At 38.9% G+C, this 26246-nt stretch overlaps 2 protein-coding genes and 1 long non-coding RNA gene across 4 annotated transcripts in view; 2 read left to right on the top strand and 1 right to left on the bottom strand.

The window, feature by feature from the left end:
* LOC113886149 (solute carrier family 22 member 24-like) overlaps window positions 1-2423 on the top strand; it is an 11430-nt gene extending 9007 nt beyond the window's left edge. Inside the window, exons 4-5 of one of the 2 annotated variants that reach the window (XM_027532133.1) lie at window positions 2012-2166; window positions 2332-2423. In XM_027532133.1, the coding sequence (XP_027387934.1) occupies window positions 2012-2120 (109 nt within the window). In that variant the 3' untranslated portion in view covers window positions 2121-2166; window positions 2332-2423. The other variant, XM_027532132.1, reaches the window with a different exon arrangement.
* The window catches only part of LOC113886151, an 18605-nt gene extending 1086 nt beyond the window's left edge, over window positions 1-17519 (bottom strand). Inside the window, exons 1-2 of the long non-coding RNA XR_003509366.1 lie at window positions 17238-17519; window positions 2326-2472 (exon numbers count right to left, since the gene is read on the bottom strand). This is a non-coding gene — a long non-coding RNA (uncharacterized LOC113886151). The remainder of the gene's footprint in view (window positions 1-2325; window positions 2473-17237) is intronic.
* The window catches only part of LOC113886148 (solute carrier family 22 member 9), a 26069-nt gene continuing 13391 nt past the window's right edge, over window positions 13569-26246 (top strand). The window contains exons 1-5 of the mRNA XM_027532131.1: window positions 13569-14147; window positions 14833-14936; window positions 24356-24510; window positions 24613-24781; window positions 26008-26131. Coding sequence (XP_027387932.1) covers window positions 13746-14147; window positions 14833-14936; window positions 24356-24510; window positions 24613-24781; window positions 26008-26131 — 954 coding nt within the window. The 5' untranslated portion in view covers window positions 13569-13745. The remainder of the gene's footprint in view (window positions 14148-14832; window positions 14937-24355; window positions 24511-24612; window positions 24782-26007; window positions 26132-26246) is intronic.

Raw genomic sequence — 26246 nt, 5'->3', positions numbered from 1 at the left:
TTATGTTGTTGTTCAGTTGTTCAGTCCATGGGGTTGACTCTGCAACCCCGTGGACTGCAGCGCACCAGGCTTCCCTGTCCTTCCCTGTCCTTCTCCCAGAGTTTGCTCAAACTCACATCCATTGAGTCAGTGATGTCATCCAACCATCTTATCCTCTGTTGTCCCCTTCTCCTGCCTTCAATCTTGATGATAATAATGATTACTAAAATGCTTATTTGGTATTATTTTTGTTCCTATGTTTTTACATTTTCCAGTTTTTTTGGTGCACTATTTGAATTTTTAAAGAATTCTATTTCAAACCTTGCAGAGGAATTCCGAATTCCAAAATTTGTACGTTAGTTTTTATTACTGGGTGTATATATTAGCACATCCTATGTAGTCCAAGTCATATACACTAAGGTCCCCTTTTCCTGACGCCCAAGGAAAACCAAATTCCCTTTTCCTCATTTGTCTTTCACCTTCTTTTACCCTTGATTCACCATCTTACATTAATCTTTCCCCTGAAAAAATTATGTAATTTCTTCTGTCTGGCTTATGGAGCTCATATTGTTCTAGGAAAGCATGTTGCTTGAGAACTGAAAATCCAGATTCAATTGAGTGATTTTACATAAAGCTTTAACAACTTTAATGCATTGTTCCCTGATACTTTGCAGTGGCTCAGGACTTCCCTGGTGGCTCGGACAGTGAAGAATCTGTCTGCAATGCAGGAAACCTGGGTTCGATCCCTGAGTCCAGGAGATACTCTGGAGAAGGGAATGGCAACCCACTCCAGTATTCTTGCCTGGAGAATTCCATGAACAGAGGAGCCTAGCAGTCTATACAGTCCATGGGGTTGCAAAGAGTCAGACATGACTGAGCAACTAACTTTTTTTTTTTTCAGCTGTAATTTAGAGACTCAAGTATACTTTTAGCTCCATGCATTCTAGACACTCTATAGAGACTCTCTACTTTGCTGGATACACATACTTGTTAAATGGATGTTTACGGTAATATTCAGTTCAATTCAGTTCAGTCGCTCAGTAGTGTCTGACTCTTTGTGACCTCATCAATTGTAGCACCCCAGGCCTCCCTGTCCATCACCAACTCCCGGAGTTCACCCAAAGTCACGTCCATTGAGTTGGTGATGCCATCCAGCCATCTCATCCTCTGTCGTCCCCTTTTCCTCCTGCCCCCAATCCCTCCCAGCATCAGAGTCTTTTCCAATGAGTCAACTCTTTGCATAAGGTGGCCAAAGTATTGGAGTTTCAGCTTTAGCATAATTCCAAAGAACACCCAGGACTGATCTCCTTTAGGATGGACTGGTTGGATCTCCTTGCAGTCCAAGGGACTCTCAAGAGTCTTCTCCAACACCACAGTTCAAAAGCATCAATTCTTTGGCCTTCAGCTTTCTTCACAGTCCAACTCTCACATCCATACATGACCACTGGAAAAACCATAGCCTTGACTAGATGGACCTTTGTTGGCAAAGTAATGTCTCTGCTTTTGAATATGCTATCTAGGTTGTTCATAACTTTCCTTCTGAAGAGTAAGCATCTTTTAATTTCATGGCTGCAATCACCATCTGCTGTGATTTTGGAGCCCCCCAAAATAAAGTCTGACACTGTTTCCCCATCTATTTTCCATGAAGTGATGGGATCAGATGCCATGATCTTAGTTTTCTGAATGTTGAGCTTTAAGCCAACTTTTTCACTCTCCTCTTTCACTTTCATCAAGAGTAATACAGTAATATTACAATTTCCAATACTGTGGTTTCTTTAATATGATATAACTTGACGTCAATTGCCTCCTGCTGACTAGAGAATGAAGTTTTTAGATTCTTAGGCTACTACATAGACAAAGAGTGTTACTTTTGGGGAAATGTGTTGATTTAGCTCTTGTTTTTTCAAGATTTCAGGTTCATGAATCACTTATTAAAACACTGTCTAAATTTCAGAGTATGCTTTTGCTTTCTGAGTTTCTTACCATGTATTACTATTACTCCCATAATCTAAGCTGACTCTCTGTTTCTTAGGTTTGGGCAAAAGTTGATTCTCAGGTGCTGTTTGCTCCAGCTCGCCATCTCTGGGACCTGTGCAGCCTTTGCTCCCACCTTCCTCATTGACTGCTTACTATGCTTCTAGTCAGGTTATTCTGCTGTAGTCATCAGAGCAAATAACAACATGCTTGGTAAGTCCACAACTGTGATCTAATCCATTTTCCAAGTCTTGAATTTGACCTTGAAATTTCACCTTTATCTGACATTAGTATCTCAATTGGGTTTCTTTCAGTTATAGAGTGGCTAAGTTCCCAGTCACAAACCAGAGTAATGACACTGTTATCCTGTACCTTTAGTATTGGACAGACAATGCTGGGAGGACTGGCTTTTGTCTTTCGAGAGTGGCGCACCCTGCAGCTGGTGGTGTCTGTACCGTTCTTTGTCTTCTTTTTCTCCTCAAGGTATGAGCCTTCTCTCTCACTCGGTCTTATGGGTACCTGGGGTGAAAATGCATATTGAATCAGAGTAGTCTTACTCCAGGGATCATATCTAATTGTTTGGAAGTAAAACCCATGTCTCTCATTTGTTCACTCTGTGCAAACTGAGATTTGAAAAGCACAACAGGGAGTGACAATGACTTTTCTTCCAGAGAAATCTAAGTATTTTCTGCCATCCTTCTTCATGTATCTTACTCTGTGTAGCAGTCATAGAGTTATTTTAGTGTTATTTTCCTTAATGTAAAATGCACTCAAATATTTAAAAAGTAAGCACCTTTAATATTTTTGGCTTTGGAATGAATCACATCATGGCAAAGTTTTTATTTTCATTTTTGTAGGTGAAATTGGATAAAAGGAAGAGGCAACAAATTTATCCATATAGTTAGCTGACATAATAGAAGCATAGTTTTTTCCAGTAATAAAACTGGCATGCAGTTTAGGTGCTTTACATCATGTGTTCAGCAGTCCCTACCCTCTTAGATAATTTTAACATTTATTTATGCTTCATCATTACACTTAAAACCAGTCTAGGGAGAATGAGATTTCATCACTCATAAAGAAATGACTATAGATTTAATACACTGAGAGGAGTTTAGAGAGAGAGGAAAGTGCAATCCATGCCAGACACAACCGTTATTTCATTCTAGTCTCATAACAAGCCCACAAGGACAGTGGCATTAATTTCTCCACTGTCTTGATGAGAAAACTGAGACTAATTTAAATTAGTGGCTCATCTGTGTACTTAGCGACTAACAACAGGTTACTAAGAGCAGTTCATGGTTGGAGTACTTGCACATGTTGTTGGGCTTTAAGCTTACATAATAGGAGGGCTTTTAAAAAAAGAATATTTTATAAATATATACTGTGAGCACAAATTTGATAGAACTTAAGACAAACTTTGGAAGGGAATTATGCATGTGGAAGACTCTCAAGCTTAAGCCTCATAAGCTTCTTGGAAAATCTGCTGATTAAGCACAGAGGAAATTTGACTCCCAAGTCTGTATAAGACTGCGTGTGCTATACATTTCAGGTAAAATGCCCACAATAGTCATTCTCGTATTTTCCTAGTATTTGTATAATAGAACATAATTTCTTTCCTAATCCAACAACTGAAGTTCTAGATAGATGAAAAGCAAAAAGTATCTGTTGCCAATAATCAGGTGACAAACAAGCAAGGGAAAGCTGATTGCACTTGTGTGCTCTTCTTTAATCAGGTTGTTGGTTGAATCTGCTCAGTGGCTGATCGTCACAAATAAACCAGATGAGGGCTTAATGAAAATTAAGAAAGTTTCACACAGATATGAAATGAAGAATGCTGAAGAAACCCTGAACATGAAGGTGAGCAGGAAAGGGAAAGTGGTTACTGGGTTGGAGGGAAGAAATAAACTGACATCTGCCTTCTCTTTATTGAGATAGACAAGCTGCTTTTCTAAAAAGGGCAGTTAGTTGAGAATGCAAGCTCAGTTCCCTTGTCTTTCATGGCTATATCATGAAAAGAAGCTTTGAGCACTGTACAAGGACTTTGTGATTTAGCTCATTTCCTGATCTGAATCTACAGTGTATGTGCTCTCATGGATCCCTGCCTGGCTCTATGGCCTCATTTTCAAAATATCATTGCTTCTGTCTAATTTCCTGGGGTCTCCCTTAACTCCCCGCATCTTTCTTCATATCACATCCACACTGGCGATTGCATGTGTAATATGCTACACTACAAAAAAAGGGAGCACATCTTTCTTGTCCTGTTGGGTACCTGTGCTTTTCACAATGCCTGGCACTACGCTGACAAGTGATACATGTTTGTTGTTATTGAAGGGTTTGAGAGTGACCATGCAGGAGGAGGTAGAGGCAGCACAGACTAAAACTACTGCTTTTCACTTGTTCTGCACACCTAACCTGTGTAAAAGGATGTGTCTCCTGCTCCTTGTCAGGTGGGCTGACAACATTCAAAGAGTGGGGACATGAAGCCATTTATGTCAAAGATTATAACGTGTTGTGAGAGAGGGGTGCATATTTAAAGGTAAACAATGAGGAAAACACACAAAATAAGACTCACATGGAACTGATTATATGATGAACAGTTAGGTTGTATCACACTGTCAGTCTCTTCACTGGAGATGAATGTACTCCATCTGTAATCCATCACAGTACAGATTTTGGCACATCAGTTCACTTCAGTTGCTCAGTCACGTCTGTTTTTTTGCAACCCCATGGACTGTAGCACACCAGGCTTCCCTGTCAATCACCAAGCTCCTGGAGCTTGCTCAAAATCATGTCCATTGAGTCAATGATGCCATCCAACCATCTCATCCTCTGCTGTCCCCTTCTCCTCCTGCCTTCAATCTTTCCCAGCATCAGGGTCTTATCCAATGAGTCAGTTCTTCCCATTAGGTGGCCAAAGTATTGGAGTTTCAGCTTCAGCATCAGTCCTTCCAATGAATATTCAGGACTGATTCCTTTTAGGATTGACTACTTTGATCTCCTTGCAGTCCAAGGGACTCTCAAGAGTCTTCTCCAACACCACAGTTCAAAAGCATCAATTCTTCGGCGCTCAGCTTTCTTTATAGTCCAACTCACATCCATACATGACTCCTGGAAAAACCATAGCTTTGACTAGATGGACCTTTGTTGGCAAAGTGATATCTTTGCTTTTTAATATTCTGTGCAGATTGGTCATAGATTTTCTTCCAGGGAGCAAGCATCTTATAACTTCATGGCTTCAGTCACCATCTGCAGTGACTTTGGAGTCCCCCAAAATAAAGTCTCTCACTGTTTCCACTGTTTTCCCATCTATTTGCCACGAAGTGATGGGACTGGATGCCATGATCTTAGTTTTTTGAATGTTGAGTTCTAAGCCAACTTTTACACTCTCCTCTTTCACTTTCATCACGAGGCTTTTTAGTTCTTTTTCACTTTCTGCCATAAGGGTGGTGTCATCTGCGTATCTGAGTCATTGACATTTCTCCCAGCAATCTTGATTCCAGCTTGTGCTTCATCCAGCCCAGCGTTTCATGTGAGGTACCTTGCATATAAATTAAATAAGCAGGGTAACAATATACAGCTTTGATGTACTCCTCTCCCGATTTGGAACCATTGTGTTGTTCCATGTCCAGTTCTAACTCTTGCTTCCTGATTCGCATACAGATTTCTCAGGAGGCAGGTCAGGTGGTCTGGTATTCCCATCTCTTTCAGAATTTTCCACAGTTTGTTGTAATTCACACAGTCAAAGGCTTTGGCATAGTCAATAAAGCAGAAGTAGATGTTTTTCTGTAACTCTGTTGCTTTTTCCATGATCCAACAGATGTTGGCAATTTGATCTCAGGTTCCTCTGCCTTTTCTAAATCCAGATTGAACATCTGGAAGTCCACAGTTTATGTACTGTTGAAGCCTGGCTTGGAGAATTTTGAGCATTACTTTGCTAGTGTGTGAGATGAGTGCAATCATGCAGTAGTTTGAGCATTCTTTGGCATTGCCTTTCTTTGGGATTGGAATGAAAACTGACTTTTTCCACTTTGGCCACTGCTGAGTTTTCCAAATTTTCTGGCATATTGAGTGCAGTACCTTAACAGCATCATCTTTTAGGATTTGAAATAGCTCAACTGGAATTCCATCACCTCCACTAGCTTTCTTCATAGTGATGCTTCCTAAGGCCCACTTGACTTCATGTTGCAGAATGTCTGGCTCAAGGTGAGTGAGTGATCACATCATCATGGATATCTGGGTCATAAATATCTTTTTTGTATAGCTCTTCTCTGTATTCTTGCCACCTCTTTTTAATATCTTCTGCTTCTGTTAGGTCCATACCATTTCTGTTCTTTATTGTGCCCATCTTTACATGAAATGTTCCCTTGGCATCTCTAATTCTCTTGAAGAGATCTCTAGTCTTTCCCATTCTATTGTTTCCTTTATTTCTTTGCATTGATCACTGAGGAAGGCTTTCTTATCTCTCATTGCTGTTCTTTGGAACTCTGCATTCAAAGGGGTATATCTTTGCTTTTCTCCTTTGCCTTTCGCCTCTCTTCTTTTCTCAGCTATTTGTAAGGCCTCCTCAGACAACCATTTTGCCTTTTTACATTTCTTTTTCTTGGGGATGGTCTGGATCACTGCCTCCTGTACAATGTCATGAACCTCTGTTCATAGTTCTTCAAGCACTCTGTCTATCCGATCTAATCCCTGGAATCTATTTGTCATTTCCACTGTATAATCATAAGGGATTTGATGTAGGTCATACCTGAATGGTCTAGTGGTTTTTCCTATTTTCTTCAATTTAAGTCTGAATTGGCAATAAGGAGTTCATGATCTGAACCACAGTCAGCTCCCAGTCTTGTTTTTGCTGACTGTATAGAGCTTCTCCATCTTTGGCTGCAAAGAATATAATCAGTCTGATTTCAGTATTGACCACAATAGGAGAAAACTTTGCAAACCGTAATATGAAGAGATCAAATTGTTGTTGTTCAGTTGCTAAATTGTGTCCAACTCTTTGTGACCCCCATGGACTGCAGCACTCCAGGCTCTTTTGTTCTCCACTAACTCTTGGAGTTTGCTAAAATTCATGTCCATTGAGTCAGTGATGCTATCTAACCATTTCACCCTCTGTCATCCCCCTCTCCTTTTACCTTCAGTCTTTCCCAGCATTAGGGTCTTTTCCAATGAGTTGACTCTCCACATCAGGTGGCCAAAGAATTGGAGCTTCATCAACGGTCCTTTCAGTGAATATTCAGGGTTGATTTCCTTTAGAACTGTCTTGTTTGATCTCCTTGGAGTTCAATGGACTCTCAAGAGTCTTCTCTAGCACCACAATTGAAAAGCATCAATTTTTCAATGTTCAGCTTTCTTTATGTCCCAACTGTCACATCTGTATATCATCACTAGAAAAACCATAGCTTTGATCATATAAACCTAATGTCGGCAAAATGATGTCTCTGCTTTTTAATATGCTGTATAGGTTTGTCATAGCTTTCCTTCCAGGGAGCAAACATCTTTTGATTTCACCATCCACAGTGATTTTGGAGCCCAAGAAAAGAAAATCTGTCACTGCTTCCATTTTTCTCTATTTGCCATGATGTGATGGGACCAGATGTCATCTTAGTTTGTTTCACGTTGAGTTTCAAGCCAGCTTTTTCACTCTCCTCTTTACCCTCGTCAAGACTCTCTTTAGTTCCTCCTCAATTTCTGCCATTAGAATGGTATCATCTGCATATCTGAGGTTGTCAGTATTTCTTCAGGCAACCATGATTCCAGTTTGTGATTCATCTAGCACCACAATTCTCATAATGTATGCTGCATATAAGTTAAATAAGCAGGGTGGCAATATACAACCTTGTCGTACTCCTTTCCCAGTTTGGAACCAATCCATTTTTCCATGTCCAGTTCTAACTGTTGCTTCTTGACCTGTGTACAGGTTTCTTAAGAGACAGGTAAAGTGATCTGGTACTCTTATCTCTGTAAGAATTTTCCACAGTTTGTTGTGATCCCCACAGTCAAAGGCTTTAGCATAATCAATGAAGCAGAGGTGGATGTTTTTCTGGAACTCCCTTGCTTCCTCCATAATCAACCAAATGTTGGCAATTGAGCTCTGCCTCTTTGAAACCCAGATGGTATATCTGTACATTCTTGGTTCATGTGCTGCTAAAGCCTAGCTTAAAGAATTTTTAACATAACCTCACTAGCGTGTGAAATGAGTTTGAACATTTTTGGTACTGCTTTTCACTGGAATTGAAATGAAAACTGACCTTTTCCAGTCCTGTGGCCACTGCTGAGTTTTCCAAATTTGCTGACATATTGAGTGCAGCACTTTAACAGCATCATCTTTTAGGATTTGAAATAGCTTTGCTGAAATTCTATCACCTGCACTAGCTTTGTTCATAGTGATGCTTCCTAAGGCCCACTTGGCCTCACACTCCAGAATGTTTGGCTCTAGATAAGAGACCACACCATTGCGGTTATCTGGGTCATTAAGACCTTTTTTGTATGGTTCCTCTGTGTATTCTTGTGATTTCTTCTTAATCTCTTCTGCTTCTTTCAGGTCCTTGCTGTTTCTGCCCTTTATCATGCCCATCCTTGCATGAAATGCTCCCTTGATATCTCCAGTTTTCTTAAAAAGATCTCTATTGTTTTCCTCTTTTCTTTGCATTGTTCACTTAAGAAGTCTTTATCTCTCTTTGATATTCTCTGTAACTCTGCATTAAGTCTGGTATATCTTTTCCGTTCTTTCTTGCCTTTTACTTTTCTTTTCTCAGCTATTTGTAAGGCCTTCTAAGACAATGACTTTGTCTTCTTGCATTTTTCCCCCCTTTGGAATGATTTTTATTCACTTCCTCCTGTACAATGTTATTAAGTTCTGTTCATAGTTCTTCAGGCACTCTGTCTACAGACCTAATCCATTGCACCTATTTGTTACCTCCATTGCATAATCATAAGAGATTTGATTCAGGTCATACCTGAAATGCCTATTGATTTTCCCTACTTTATTTGATTTCAGTCTGACTTTTGCAATAAGGAGCTGATGATCTGAGCCACAGTCAGCTCTAGGTCTTAATTTTGCTGACTTTATAGAGCTTCTCCATCTTCAGCTGCAGAGAACATAATCAATATGATTTTGGTATTGACCATCTGGTATGTCTCTGTGTAGCATCATTTTATCTCGGGTTGCTGGAAAATGGTATGTGGTAGGACTAGCATGTTCCATCGACAAAACTCTGTTAGCCTTTGCCCTGCTTCATTTTGTACTCCAAGGCCAAACTTGCCTGTTATTACTGGTATCTCTTTACTTCCTACTTTTGCATTCAAATCCCTGATGAAGAAAAGGACATCTTCTAGGTTTTAGCTCTAGAAGATATTGTAGGTCTTCATAGAACCAGTCAACTTCAGCTTCGTTGGCATCAGAGGTTAAGGCATAGACTTGGATTAGTATAATGTTGAATGATTTGCCTTGGAAGTGAACTGAGATTATTCTATCATTTTTGAGATTGCACCAAAGTGTGCTTTTCAGACTCTTGTTGACTCTGAAGGCTACTCCATTTCTTCTAAGGGATTCTTGCATGGCGTAGTTGATATAATGGTCATATGAATTAAATTCACCCATTCCCATCCATTTTAGTTCACTGGTTACTAAGATGTCGATCTTCACTCTTGCCATCTCCTTCTTGACCACATTCAATTTACCTTGATCCTTCGACCTAACAGTCCAGGCTCCTATGCAATATTGTTCTTTTCAGCATCAGACTTTACTTTCACCACCAGACACACCAACAACTGAGTGTTGCTTCCACTTTGGCCCAGATGCTTCATTATTTCTGGAGCTATGAGTAATTGCCCTTCACTCACTCTTCCCCAGTAGCATATTGGACACCTTCCAACCAGGGGAACTCATCTTCTGGTGTCAAACCTTTTTGCCTTTTCATACTGTTCATGGTATTCTCATGGCAAGAATACTGGAGTGGTTTGCTATTTCCTCCTCCAGTGGACCATGTATTGTCAAAAGTCTTCACTATGACCCATCCATCATGGGTGGCCCTGCATGGCATGGCTCACAGCTTCATTGAGTTATGTAAGTTCCTTCACCACGACAAGGCTGTGATCCACAAAGGGGGATGAGATCATGAGTATATACAAATCAATGAATATTTCTAAATGTAAAACTGTAACCAACTTGCAGATCAAGATAGAAAGATCCTATTTCCACAGGGGTTCCCCTCAAGTTACCCCATACAGCAATAACCACCACCACTGCCTGACTCTTCTCTCCTCACTTCCCTCTCCTGTGCAAAATAAAAATTAATAACTATTCTGATCTCCTTCACTATAGATGAGTATTTGTTGATCTTGGCTGTCAAGTAGTGTAAATTGATATAGGGTTCTGTGACAGGCCCTCTCTCCTCATGCTTACTCATGAATATTCACCCATTCTATTGCATGTAACAGTAGGTTGTTCTCTTCCCTAGTGCTTTAGTGTCCACTACATGAATACACTACAATTTCTTTATGTACTTCAATGTTGGTAGACTTTTGTTTCCAATTTGGGGCATTAGCACCCCAAATCATGTGCATTATCTCTTGGGATATAAGTACTTATTTTGAGATCAGAGGGAAATTTTTTTTAATTTTTTATATTATTATTATTATTTTACTTTACAATATTGTATTGGTTTTGCCATACATCAACATGAATCTGCCATGGGTGTACATGTGTTCCCCATCCTGAACCCCCTCCCACCTCCCTCCCCATACCATTCCTCTGGGTCATCCCAGTGCACCAGCCCCAAGCTTCCTGTATCCTGCATCAAACCTGGACTGGTGATTCATTTCTTTTATGATATTATATATGTTTTAATGCCAAGAAAGCTGTGGTATATATACACAATTGAGTATTACTCAGCCATTAAAAAAATACATTTGAATCAGTTCTAATGAGGTGGATGAAACTGGAGCCTATTATACAGAGTGAAGTAAGCCAGAAAGAAAAACACCAATACAGTATTCTAACGCATATATATGGAATTTAGAAAGATGGTAACGATAACCCTGTATGCGAGACAGCAAAAGAGACCCAGATGTATAGAGGGAAATTTTTATATTTAATTCTGAATTTTTGAAGTGTGTGTGTAAGTGTGTTTTTAAATCCCATACAGGATAATATAGAGCCAATGCCAAGTTTAAAAAATTAACTACTGAATTATACAGTTTACCTCTTCCTAGGCATATCCTAGCAGACAACTTCTGCATTTAACTGCATTGTGCTTTTTCAATCTTTTATCTACCCACTGGGCTATATACATAGGTTTCTTAATCTAGACAATCAGCTTAAGATTTCCTTACTCTAGACAATAAGAATAGGGGGAAAAAAGTAGAGATACTGGTCAAGAAAGGACTTACTGTCTTGGGATTGCTGTGATCTGTGGTGTTTCTTCCGTTGAAATGTCTAAGTCTAGCTCTCTCTGGGTGTAACAGATCTTTAAAGTGGATTCCTTTCCCTTAGATCTTTCCTGGGTAAATTGTAGATCCCCAGTGGGAACTTTTGATTCCCTTTCATATCGTGCAGTTGATGCATGCTTGTTTGCCTGAATTCTTACATTTCTCTTGGCCCTAAGAAATCAGACATGAACTTAAATTCCCTAGAATTGTGTTAGGTACCAGACACTGTGCTCCCAGGTTAAGGGGACACAGTAGTATTTTTGCTGCTTCAACCACTAGTTGAGAAAAAGGAAATTGTTTATAGTACTGAGGTTGGTGAAGGAAAGGAAGAACTCAAAGCATACTGACAACTCTTAAGAAAGAAATCCTTCTCTAAGTTTTACCCTTCTATATTCAACTTCTATACACCATCCAATATGGTGACTTGATCAAGTTATGTTTTCGTTTCACTGCCAACTCTATACTAAGTGACTCAGACAAAAGAATGACAAGAGTATCATTTTCACTATTGTCATATAATTATTTATGGTAGCTTTATAATTACAACCTTAAAATGACATATTATACAGGCTGGGTCTTTATCCTTTAGGCTTGACCATTGACTGCCTGGGTCAATACAATCGTAGACTGCAGCTCTAAAGCTGGGCTCTAAACCCTATGGTTTGTGTCTTCCCTCTTCTGTTCACTACAGATTAGGAAGCACAATACCTTTGTTTGGCATCTTTATGAATCTACAGCTCTTCGGGAGCAATATTTTCCTGTTCCAGGTAATCTTTGGAACTGTCTCAGCCTGAAGCCTTGCATTTTTACCACTGAATCATATGGGCTGTTGACCAACCCAGACACTGTTCATGTTCCTGGTGGGACTTATCCTTTTGCCCAACACCTTTGTACCCCAACGTTAAAGAAGACTGGACTCTGGGGAAAGAAAGTGTCTTTTTCTCATCCTTCAGAGGTTATATTGGTCACACTTATCTGAAGCCAGTAGAAAAGAGAGGTCCTAATTAAGGGCTAAGTATTCCCACAAGCCAAACTGATGAGAAATTCTGCTAGTAAGTTGTTGGGGATAGAGCCAAAGGTCAGTAAGGGGCAGCTGAGACATATATTTGTCTTCATCATATCCTAAAATATCTGTAAACTGGTACCATTTCATCCTCACGCTTCCTCTAGGACAGTTGATATTCACTTGCCTTTTGTCCATTCACAATGCTAATAACATAGAGGGGTGCGGCCTTGCAATTATACCCCAGGTGAGGACACAGTAGGGTCACTCCCTCTGTTTGGGCTCTTAGTTACCAGCTTTGAGGACTGGTCTATTTCCCCATCTCTGATATATCCAGGACATGGAAGCAACCTAGATGTCCATCAGCAGACGAATGGATAAGAAAGCTGTGGTACATATATACAATGGAGTAGTACTCAGCCATTAAAAAGAATACATTTGAATCAGTTCTAATGAGGTGGATGAAACTGGAGCCTATTATACAGAGTGAAGTAAGCCAGAAAGAAAAACATCATACAGTATACTAATGCATATATATGGAATTTAGAAAGATGGTAATGATAACCCTGTATGCGAGACAGCAAAAGAGACACAGATGTATAGAACAGTCTTGGACTCTGTGGGAGAGGGAGAGGGTGGGATGAATTGGGAGAATGGCACTGAAACATGTATAATATCATATAAGAAATGAATCACCAGTCCAAGTTCGATGCAGGATACAGGATGCTTGGGGCTGGTGCACTGGGATGACCCAGAGGGACGGTATGGGGAGGGAGGTGGGAGGGGGCTTCAGGATGGGGAACATGTGTACGCCCATGGTGGATTCATGTCAATGTATGGCAAAACCAATACAATATTGTAAAGTAAAAAATAATAATAATAATTAAAAAAAAAAAACAAGCAAAACACCTACTTTCAGTACTTTTTACAGAAAAATAAAAAAACATTTCACTTTCAAGTCTGACAAATGACATGTTCTGAAACAGACTGCAAACCATGCAGCAGGTTTATTTTATTTTATTTACAGATGTGGAGCTCAAAGTCCAATGCCACTTTGGGGCACTGCTGACAAAAAGAATTTTCACAGAGTAGACCTTTAAACAGTTTTGTCAATTACTGGAAGCATCTCAGCAAAGTATTTCTCTGTGACGTTAAAGAAAACAGTTACCAACCTGATCCCCAAACAAGCTGGGGAACTGGCTTCCATGCCCTTGCTGTGGAGGTGACCCAGGACCCACTGAGCTAACATTGAGATCAGGATCAATACACACTTAGTGTGTGACATAGTGAAAGTTTTCCTCTCTTTGAACTCCTCTAAATAGTCATTTTGCTTCCTCTTGGGGATCACTGCTCAGCCTCGATGGCCTTTCAGGACCTCCTGGATCAAGTTGGAGGCCTGGGGCGATTCCAGATCCTTCAGATGCTTTTGCTTTGTATCTCCAGCCTCATCACCTACCCTCATATTCTATTGGAGAACTTCACTGCAGCTGTCCCTGGTCATCAATGTTGGGTCCACATTCTCAACAATAATACTGACTCTGCTAATGCCACTGGGACCCTCAGCCCTGATGCCCTCCTGAGAATCTCCATCCCACTGGACTCAAACTTGAGGCCAGAGAAGTGTCGTCGCTTCAGCCGCCCCCAGTGGCAGCTCCTTAACCTTAACAGGACCTTCCCCAACATAACTGACCTGGACACAGAGTCCTGTGTGGACGGCTGGGTATATGACCAAAGCATCTTCACCTCCACTATCGTGACTGAGGTAAGAGGCCTCATTTATGTCTTGTGAGTATATGGTCTGAGTCTTTAAGGGTAACTGAGTAACGAATAAGTTTCTAGCCTTTTTAGTCACTATTAGGTGCTCATTCTTCAATCTTTAAGCAAATATTAATTACTTCTTTATTGAATGCCAAACACCTATATATTTAATAAGTTTAATGAACTCAAAAACAGATGTGACCTTGCTATTATATGGCTTTTATTGTTAGAAAGACCAAAGGTTAAGAAAGTAATTTATGTGATGTGTTTAAAAGATCATTAATGTTCAGCCTTGCTCGTAAATTAGAAATATCAGAGATATTGATGGAAACCTCCAAGCACTGTATCCTAAAGCAGCCATATAAGAAGACCTGTGATGAAATTCTGGCATCAGGAAACTTTTTAAGGCCCTCAAATATTGCACACTATGGCCAAGATTGAGGACCACTTAATATGGAACAAAACAAGGCATTGTTAAATCTAACAGCTTTAGAGAAGGCTTCCTAAAAGAAGTTATATTTAAGCTGAGACTTGAATAGTAAAAATCAGCTAATGTAAAAAAGGAAGCTGGAGAGGGAAAAGGGGATAAAATAAACAACCATGTGAATTGTTTAAACTGCTTCAATCAGGTTTCCACTGAGAGGTTATAAATCGTGGAGCTCTCCTTTGCTGCTTTCTTTCTCTTCCAGTGGGACCTGGTATGTGAATCTCAGTCACTAAAATCAATGGCCAAATTCTTATTCATGGCTGGAATGCTGGTGGGAAGCATCGTATATGGCCATTTATCAGACAGGTGAGTGTCTCTGAATCACAGCTGTCTTTACTCAGGTATTTTCAAGAACTCATAAGTATTCTTCCATTAAGAAACATTTATTGCAAATTACACTGTCCTGGGGCTTCCTTAGTCCCCAGGGATCTAGAAACACAAACAAATGGAGAATTGCTATCAGTGTGGTAAGTGCTACTTTATCAGCTGTGAGCATTGCGTATGGGATACAGAAACAACATCTCCATCAGACATGGGAGCAGTTTTAGGATGAGGTTTGGAGCAGAGGTGCCACATCATAGCTTATAAAGATTAAGAAAATAGGTGCCTATGGGAACAGAGAGGAACACGTTTCACGTCATGAGATTCAACCTGTGTTCAGTCCCTCCTAACGTCTCTTATCTGCATGCTTGTGGATTTTTAGAGTATGGTTATCATGTCCTTATTTCTCAAATATGCTGGTAGACATTCCTATGAAACCTGTGTTATACATAGCAATGTATCTTGGTGGTGTATAAAAAAGTATTTCAGTGGCCTTGATTTTTATTTTTCTAAAACACTACAGTAAACATAAAAATTTCAACCTTGTAGGGGAATTAATCTAATGACAACTTCTATCACAACTTGTGGTCTTAGAAATGGAAGTATCCTGTGCCTGACAGTACACTTCTGAATTAGACAACCCAACCAATTCCACCAACCACCCAAGTCTGTCTTCTCTAAAGGGTATGGGGAATTAAGGTGCTCCTTACCATCTACTAGCATAATGTCATCTATTATCTCAGCTGAAAATAATGAATTCTGAGTGTATGATCTTTTTTTTTTTTTAAAGGTAAGATACCTTATTTAAAAAGGTACCTTATAAAAGTGTTCAGAGTCACAGTGTTCATTTCTAACAGTTCTGTAACACATGTGAAAGTGAAAGTCGCTCAGTTATGTCTGACTCTTTGCGGCCCCATGGACTGTGTAATCCATGGAATTCTCCAGGCCAGAATACTGGAGTGGGTAGACTTTCCCTTCTCCAGGGGATCTTCCCAACCCAGGGATTGAACCCAGGTCTCCCACATGGCGGGCAGATTCATTACCAGCTGAGCCACAAGGGAAGTCTGGATATGAAGCCCTATTCCATTGATCCATTCAGTAATACAGAACTGTTAGATTATACATAGTGTATAAAAGTGTTCAGAGTCGGAGTGTTCATTTCTAACAGCTCAATTACACAGAACTGTTTACCTTGCAGAAATAAAAATTAAACAATATATCTATGCTGACTGATTTTTGAAAAAGTTTCAAGCCCATTTAATGGGTAAAATATGCCCTGTTTAACAAACAGAGCAGTGCCAATTAGACATACAGCAAAAGATGCAAGTAAACCTAAAACCAAGCAAATATTAACACAAAATGGATTCGCAACTTTAATAAAAGAGCTAAAACCATAAAACTCTTAGAAGAAAACAGGGGTAAATCTTCTTGACTTTGGCAATGGATTCTTAGATATAACATTAAAAGTGTGAGTAACAAAAGAAGATATAAATAGGTGGGCTTTCATCAAAATGAAAAACTTCAGCACATCAAAGGGTATTATCCATAAAGTGAAAAGATAATGTGTCTAATGGGAGAAAATATTTGTAAATCATATATAAAGAATAAAGATAGGTGAATAGACCAATGGAATAGGGTTTAATATCCAGACTATATAAAAACTGGATAAGACTATATATCTTACAACTCAACAACAAAAAGACAAAGAACTCAATTTTTAAATGAGCAAAAGTCTTGAATATACATTTCTTTTATAAAGTTATATATATAGGGCATAAGCATATAAAAAGATGCTCAACATGATGTCATTTTAAAACTATAAGTCAAAACACAATAAAATGCCACTTCACATGTACTAGGATTGCTATAATCCAAAAAAATGGAAAATAGCATGCTTTCACAAGGATGTAGAAAAACTGGAATCTTGTACATTGTTGATGGGGAGGTGAATTGGTACCACCACTATGACAAATACTTTTGGCGTCTTCAAAAAATTAAATTTAGAGAAACCACATGACCTAACAATTTCATTGCTAAGTATAAAATCAGAAGAGTTGAAAACAAGGACTCAAATAGCTTATAAAACAATGTCATTGCAACATTATTCACAATAGCCAAAAGGTGAAAACTACACATATCCATCAACAGATAAATGGGTAAAATGTGATATGTACAGCCATAAAAAGAAATAAAGTTCTGTATATCATCCTAAAACTTGTAGGACCATGAAAACATGTAAACTAAAATGACAGACAAAATATAACAAATGCTTATGATCCCACTTACCTAAAATATATAGACTAGGAAAATTCATGAAGAAAAATGCAGATTAGAGATACCAGAAGCTGGGAAGAAAAAGGAATGAGGAGTTATTGCTTAATGGGTACAAAGTTTCTACTGAGGATTTTGAAAAGTTTTGGCAGTAGAGAGTGATGATGGTTGCCTAACATCATGAATGTAATACCAGTGAGTGACCTATGTAATCAAAAGTGGTTAAAATAGCCAATCATATTTTATGTATTATACTACAACTAAAAAGAAATATGAGGCTTCCCTAGTGGCTCAGATGGTAAAGAACCACCTGCAGTGTGGGAGACCTGGGTTCAATCCCTGGGTTGGGAAGATCCCTTAGAGAAGGGCATGGCAACCCACTCCAGTATTCTTGCCTACAGAATCCCCATGGACAGAGGAATCTGGAGGGCTACAGTCCATGGGATCGCAAAGAGTCAGACATGACTGAGTGACTTAGCACACACAGCACAAAAAGAAGTATAACGAAAAGAAGGAGAAGACAAACCACAAACTGGGAAAATATACTTGCAAAAGACACCTGAAAAAGAATAGTTAACCAAAATACACAAAGAACTCTTTGAAATTTATTTATCTGTTTTTAATTGGAGGATAGTTGCTTTACAACAGTGTGTTGATTTCTGCCGTATATCAACATGATCAGCCATAGCCATATGTAAACAAAGAACTCTTAAAAAAAGAAAAATGAACGTTCTAATTAAAATATGACCCACCTCCCAGAATATTGGAAATAAAAGCAAAAATAAACAAATGGGACCTAATTAAAATTAAAAGCTTCTGCACAACAAAAGAAACTATAAGCAAGGTGAAAAGACAGCCTTCAGAATGGGAGAAAATAATAGCAAATGAAGCAACTGACAAACAACTAATCTCAAAAATATACAAGCAACTCCTGCAGTTCAATTCCAGACAAATAAATGACCCAATCAAAAAAGAGGCCAAAGAACTAAATAGACATTTCTCCAAAGAAGACATACAGATAGCTAACAAACACATGAAAAGATGCTCAACATCACTCACTATCAGAGAAATGCAAATCAAAATCACAATGAGGTACCATTTCACACCAGTCAGAATGGCTGCAATCCAAAAGTCTACAAGCAATAAATGCTGGAGAGGGTGTGGAGAAAAGGGAACCCTCTTACACTGTTGTTGGGAATGCAAACTAGTACAGCCACTATGGAGAACAGTGTGGAGATTCCTTAAAAAACTGGAAATAGAACTGCCTTATGACTCAGCAATCCCACTGCTGGGCATACACACCAAGGAAGCCAGAATTGAAAAAGTCACGTGTACCCCAATGTTCATCGCAGCACTGTTTATAATAGCCAGGACCTGGAAGCAACCTAGATGTCCATCAGCAGATGAATGGATAAGAAAGTGGTGGTACATATACACAATGGAGTATTACTCAGCCATGAAAAAGAATACATTTGAATCAGTTCTAATGAGGTGGGTGAAACTGTAGCCTATTATACAGAGTGAAGTAAGCCAGAAAGAAAAACACCAATACAGTATACTAACACATATATATGGAATTTAGAAAGACGGTAATGATAACCCTGTTTGCGAGACAGCAAAAGAGACACAGATATATAGAACAGTCTTCTGGACTCTGTGGGAGAGGGAAAGGGTGGGATGATTTGGGAGAATGGCATTGAAACATGTATAATATCATATAAGAAACGAATCGCCAGTCCGGGTTCGATGCAGGATACAGGATGCTTGGGGCTGGTGCACTAGGATGACCCAGAGGGATGGTACGGGGAAGGAGGAGGGAGGCGGATTCAGGATGGGGAACATGTGTACACCCGTGGTGGATTCATGTTGATGTATGGAAAACCAATACAATATTGTAAAGTAGTTAGCCTCCAATTAAAATAAATGAATTTAAATTAAAAAAAATATAGTCAGAAAATTTGAACGACATCTCCACAGAAGTTGTACAGATGGCAAATAAACATATGAAAAGATGCTCCACAGCATATATCTTTAGGGAAATACAAACTAAAACAATGATATACTACTACATACCTATTATACAGATAGATAGATAGATAGATACACATCAAATGCAAAGATGTAGAGCAGCAGGCACTCTCTCTTATTCATTGCTGATGGGAATGTAAAATAATATAGCCACTTTTGAAAACATGTTGACAGTTTCTTACAAAATTGAGCACATTCTTGCCAAATAATCTAGGAATCATACTCCTTGGTAATTACCAAGGAGCTGAAAAGTTATGTCCACACAAAACCTACCCAGGGATGTTCATAGCAGCCTTATTCATATCTCCTAAGCCAAAACTTAGAAGATGAAAGCATGGATAAATGCATTTATTTTAGCAAATTGTGGTACATCAAGCCATAGGATCTTATTCAATGCTAAAAGGAAATGAACTATCAAGCCATGAAAAGATATGGAAGAACTTTAGATATATACTGCAAAGTGAAAGAACCTAATCTGGAAAGTCTATATACTGTATGATTCCAACTACATAACATTCTGGAAAAGATAAAACTATGGAAACAGCAAAATGATAAGTGGTAGATAGGAGGAAAATAGGGCTTCCCTGGTGGCTCAAATGGTAAAGAGTCCGCCTGCAATGTGGGAGACCTGAGCTCGATCCCTGGGTTGGGAAGATCCACTGGAGGAAGGCATGGCAACCCACTCCATTATTCTTGCCTGGAGAATCCCCATGAACAGAGGAGCCTGGCAGGCTACAGTCAGACACGACTGAGCAACCAAGCACACAGCACACACAGGAGGAAAATAAAAGAATAGGCAGAACACAGAGGTATTTTAGGGCAGTGAAACTACTCTTTATGACACTGTAACAGTGGGCACATGTCATTACATTTGTCAAAACCCATAGAATGTACAATAGCAAGTGTGCATCTTAATGTATTCCTAATGAACCTTGGAAAATAATGACATATCACTATAGGTTCATTAGTTGCATCAAATATGTCTATTGGTGCAAACAGGGAGGGACACTGCATGAGTAGGGGCAGGGTATATTGAGAAATCTCTGTATTTTCCTTTCATTGTTGCAGTCAACCTAAAACTCCTCTAAAAAATTAAGTTCTTTAAAAAACACCAAATTAGGAGCACCTAAATACGTAAAGCAAATATTAACAGACATAAAGGGAGAAATTGACATGACACAATAATAATAGGGGACTTCGGCACCTTGATTATACCAATGGAGAGATCATCCAGACAGAAAATCAGTAGCAGCATTAAATGGCACATTAAACCAGATGGTCTTAATATATATACACATATGTGTATATATATACACATATGTATATATAGATTAGCTCATCAAAAAACAGAATACACATTCTTTTCAAGTACACATGTAACATTATCCAGGATAAGTCATATGAGAGGTCACAAAACCAGTAATAGTAAATTTAAAAAAATTGAAATCCTATCAGGCATCTTTTGTGACCACAATACTATGAGACTGGAAATCCACTATAAGAAAAAAAAACTGCCAAAAACACAAGGATATGGAGCTTAAACAAAGACCACTAAATAACTAATGGTTCACTGAGTAAATCAAAGAAGAAATTAAAAAAAAAATACCTAGACACAAGTGAAACTGAAAACACAGCAATCCAAAATCTATGGAAATCAGCAAAAGCAGTACCAAGAGGAAATTTATACAAGTCTACCTCAGAAAACAAGAAAAATCTCAAATAATAACCAAACCTTACACCTCAAGAACTAAAAAGAAAAACAAACAAAACCCAGAGTTAGCAGAAGGAAAAAAATAAATATCAGAGCAAAAAAATCAATAATACATTAAAAGGATCATACACCATGGTCAAGTGGAATTTATCCCAGGGTAGGGATGCAACAGTGGTTCAGTATCTGCAAATCAATCAGTGTAATAAAACACATTAACAAACTGAAGAATAAAAATCATATTATCATCTTGATAGATGCAGAAAAACCTTGAAAAAATCCAACATTTATTTATGATAAAAGCTCTCAACAAAGAAGTTACATGTCTCAACACACTAAAGGCCATATGTGACAAGCCCACAGTTAACTAACATCGTACTCAATGGTGGAAAATTGATAGCGTTTCCAGTAATATCAGGATCAAGACAAGGACACCCTCCCTCACCTCTTTTATTCACTTTTATTTACATAGTACTGGAAGTCCTAGCCACAACAATCAAATTAAAAAAAAAAAAAAGAAAAGGAATCCAAATTGTAAAGGAAGAAGTAAAACTGTCACTGTTTTTAAATAATATGACATCATAAACAGAAAATCCTAAAGATGCTACCAAAAAGCTACTAGAACCCATCAATGAATTTGGCAAAGTTGCAGGATATAAGGAGAAGGCAATGGCATCCCTCTCCAGTACTCTTGCCTGGAAAATCCCATGGACGGAGGAGCCTGGTAAGCTGCAGTCCATGGGGTCGCAAAGAGTTGGACACGACTGAGTGACTTCACTTTCACTTTTCACTTTCATGCATTGGAGAAGGAAATGGCAAACCCACTCCAATGTTCTTGCTTGGAGAATCCCAGGGACGGGGGAGCCTGGTGGGCTGCCATCTATGGGGTCGCACAGAGTCGGAAATAACTGAAGCGACTTAGCAGCAGCAGCAGCAGCAGGATATAAAATTAATTTACAGAAATCTGTTATATTTCTGTATACTAACAATCAGAAAGAAAAATTAAGAAAACAATCCCATTTACAGTTGCATCAAAAAGAATAAAAATCCTAAGAATAAGTCCAAATGAAGGGGTACAATATCTGTACTTGGAAAACTATTAGTCATTGATGAAAGAAACGGAAAACAACCACAAAAGAGGAAAGATAAACTGTCCTCAAGGATTAGAGAATAAATATTGCTAAAATGAACATACTGCCCAAGGTGATGCCCAAAATCAATGCACTCCCTATCAAATTACCAAAGTTATTTCTCACAGAACTAGAATAAATAATTCTAAAACTTATATGGAAGCATGAAAGACCCCCCAACAGCCAAAGCAATCCTGAGAAAGAAGAGCAAAGCTGGAGTGTCATGCTTTCTGATTTCAAACTATACTACACGTGTACACCCATGGTGGACAATGTTGATGCATGACAAAACCAATACAATATTGTAAAGTAAAAAATAATAATAATAATAAATAAATAAATAAAACAAACTACACTACAAAGGTACAGTAATCAAAGTTTTATATGAGCTCAAAACCAGACACACAGATCAATAGGACCCAATAGAAAGCCCAGAAACAAACTCATCACATGTCTATGGGCAATTAAAGAATATACAATGGAAATAGATGGCCCTCCTCAGGAACCAGTATTGAGAAAACATGTCTGACTCTTTGCAAACCCTTGGACTGTAGCTCTCCAGGCCTCTGTCCATGGAATTTTCCAGGTACTAATACTGGAATGGGTTACCATTTCCTGCTCCAGGAGATCTTCCCAACCCAGGAATCAAACCCACATCTCTTGCAGCTCCTGCATTGGCAGGCAGATTCTTTACCACTGTGCCACCTGGGAAGCCCTAAAATGGAATATTGCTCAGCCATGAAAAAGAATGATATCTTTCCATTTGTGACAACATGGATGAAGAAACAATTCAGACAAAGACAAATGCCAACTTCACTAATATGTAGAATATAAAAAGAAAACGATGAACAAAACAGAAACAGTTATGGATAAAGAGAACAATCAGGTGGTTCTAGAGGGACAGGGATGTGGGGGGGAAAATGATGAGGGAGACTAAGAGGTTTAAACTTCCAGGTGTGCAATAAATGAGCCAAGGATATGAAATGTACAGTGTGGGGAGTACAGTCATTAACTATGTAATATCTTTGTATGGAGACAAGCTTGTCTTACCATGGTGATCATTTTGATATGTATAGAAATACTGAATCACTATGTTGTGTAATAGGAACTAACCTAGTATTGTAGGTCAGTTAGACTCCAAAAGCAAACAAACTCACAGAAAGCTTTATTACCAGAGGCAGACATGAGAAGAGGGGAAATTGGATGAAAGCAGTCAAAAGGTAGAAACTTTCGGTTATAAGTACTAGGGATGCAATGTATAACATGATGAATATAATTAACATGGCTGCATGTTATATATGAAAGCTGTTAAGACAATAAATCCTGAGTTCTCATCACACAGAAAAAAAAATTTTCCCTTTCTTTAAATTTGCATCTATAGGGGATGATGAATGTTCACTAAATTTATTGTGATAATCATTTCATGACATGAGGCAAATCATTATCCTGTATACCTTAAACTTGTCCAGTGCTGTATTTCAATTATATCTCAACAAAATTTCATTGCAGCACTGTTTACAAAGCTAGGACATGGAAGCAACCTAGATGTCCATCGGCAGACGAATGGATAAGGAAGTTATGGTACATATACTCAATGTAATATTACTCAGCTATAAAAAAGAACACATTTGAGTCAGTTCTATTGAGGTGGATGAAACTGGAGCCTATTATTCAGAGTGAAGTAAGCCAGAAAGAGAAACACCAATACAGTATATTAACACATATATATGGAATTTAAAAAGATGGTAATGACGACCCTATATACAAGACTGCAAAAGAGACACAGATATAAAGAACAGACTTTTGGACTCTGTGGGAGAAGACAAAGGTGGGATAATTTGAGAGAATAGCATTGAAACATGTATATTACCATATGTAAAATAGATGACCAGTGTGTTTGATGCATGAAGCAGGGCACTCAAAGCTGGTGCTCTGGGGCAACCCAGAGAGATGGGGTGGGGAGGGAGGTGGGAGGGGGGTTCAGGATGGTGAGACACATGTACATCCATGGCTGATTCATGTCAATGTATGGCAAAAACCACCACAATATTGTAAAGTAATTAGCCTCCAATTAAAATAAATACATTTAATTAAAAAAAAAACAAGGTAGGAGGAAGAAAAACAGAAAATTTTAAAAAAGAAAATAATAATAAGAAAATTAGAAAACATCCCCTAAGTTTCAAAGTGTGTATTCTTTTTTTTTTTTTTTTTCATTTCTACTATACTGTTGTTACTACTACTGTATCTAACCTGTTTCCATTTCTCAGGTTTGGGAGGAGGTTAATTTTCAGATGCTGTTTGCTCCAGCTTGCCATTACTGACACCAGTGCAGCCTTTGCTCCCACCTACCTCATTTACTGCTCGCTACGCTTCTTGGCTGGGTTTTCTACCATGAGCATCCTGACAAATTGTACTGTTCTTAGTAAGTCAAAACTTTGGGTCTTTGACATTTTCCAAGCCTTCAATTTGACTTTTGAATTCTAACTTTGTCTGAAGTCAAGATCCTGCTTGTGTTTTCTTTCAGTTGTAGAATGGACAGTGCCCCGATTCCAAGTCATGGGAATGACCCTGTCGATCTGTGCCGCTTGCTTGGGCCAGATCATCCTGGGAGGACTCGCTTTTGCCATTCGAGACTGGCACACCCTTCAGCTGGTGTTTTCTGTACCATTATTTGTCTTATTTCTTTCCTCAAGGTATAAAATTTCTTTCTTTATCTGAGAAGACCCTAGATGCAAGGTACATGGAGTTAGGATGCAAGAATTCTGATTGGTCTTAGTCAATATTTGAACACATGCTTAACTAATCTGTGCCCTGTGTACAATTAAAGAAGTAGAACAGTTAGTGTTACAAGATAATATCAAGGACATTCAGGTAAATGTGAATTTTAGATAAAACACGAAATTTTTATATAGTAACCCCCAATACTGAATGGAGCCTGAGTGATTACCTGGTGGCTCAGATGGTGAATAATCTGCCTGCAATGCAAGAGACCCGGGTTTGATCCCTAGAACAGGAATATCCCCTGGAGAAGGGAATGGCTACCCACTCCAATATTTTTGCCTGGAGAATTTCATGGACAGAGGAGCCTGGAGGGCTACAGTCCAAAGGTCGCAAAGACTTGGGCACAACTAAAATCTAACACTTTCAATACTTTTCTGTATTTTTATTTACTAACCTGATAAAAATACAGTGTCTCGTTAAATTAAAATTTCAAATAAACAGCAAATACTTTTTAGTGTATGCACAAAATATGGCATGGGACATAGTGGTACTCAAGGTTTACTCGTATTCACTAGTAATCTAAATTCAAATTTAACTAAACACAATATTTTATTTGCTAAAACTGATACTGTCCCTCTGAATCATAGGAAGGGAACACTATGACTCCAAGTCTATACTCTGGCAGTAAACGTTTCTGCATGCAGAGGTCATCTTCAGCGTTTCCTAGTTATGGTGAAAGTGAAAGTCGCTCAGTCATGTCTGACTCTTGGTGACTCCATGGACTATACAGTCCATGGAATTCTCCAGGCCAGAATACTGGAGTGGATAGTCTTTCCCTTCTCCAGGGGATCTTCCCAACCCAGGGATCGAACACAGGTCTCCCAAATTGCAGGTGGATTCTTTACCAGCTGAACCTCAAGGGAAGCCCAAGAATCCTGGAGTGGGTAGTCTATCCAGAGGATCTTCTCAACCCAGGAATCAAACCGGGCTGTCCTGCATTGCAGGTGGGTTCTTTATCAACTGAACTATCAGGGAAGCCCCTAGTTATGGTACGAGAGAATATACATTATATTTTCTGGTGTAACAAAACAAGAGGTAGGCATTAGATGGAAGGGGAGAGGTATTTCAGGAAAAAAAAGGTATGTGAAAAAATGAGGAAATGAGAGTTGGTTGTACCTCTGTTCTCTTCTTTGATCAGGTGGCTGGCAGAGTCTGCTCGGTGGCTGATTATCACCAACAGACCCGAGGAGGGCTTAAAGGAACTTAAGAAAGCTGCACACAGGAATGGAAGGAAGAATGCTGGAGATGCCCTAACCATGGAGGTGAACAGGAGAGGGGATTGGGATGACGTGACCTGACATACACCCTAGTCGGTGTCCAAGTGAATAAAGGGTGGGAACACAGGTGTGGTTGGGGTCTACTTAGCTCATTGTCCTC

The sequence above is a fragment of the Bos indicus x Bos taurus genome, chromosome 29 (genome assembly GCF_003369695.1).
Source record: "Bos indicus x Bos taurus breed Angus x Brahman F1 hybrid chromosome 29, Bos_hybrid_MaternalHap_v2.0, whole genome shotgun sequence".
In the NCBI taxonomy this organism is placed as follows: domain Eukaryota; kingdom Metazoa; phylum Chordata; class Mammalia; order Artiodactyla; family Bovidae; genus Bos; species Bos indicus x Bos taurus.
The sequence above is the reverse complement of the archived record's forward strand: the minus strand, read 5'-3'. Positions and strand labels throughout refer to the sequence as shown.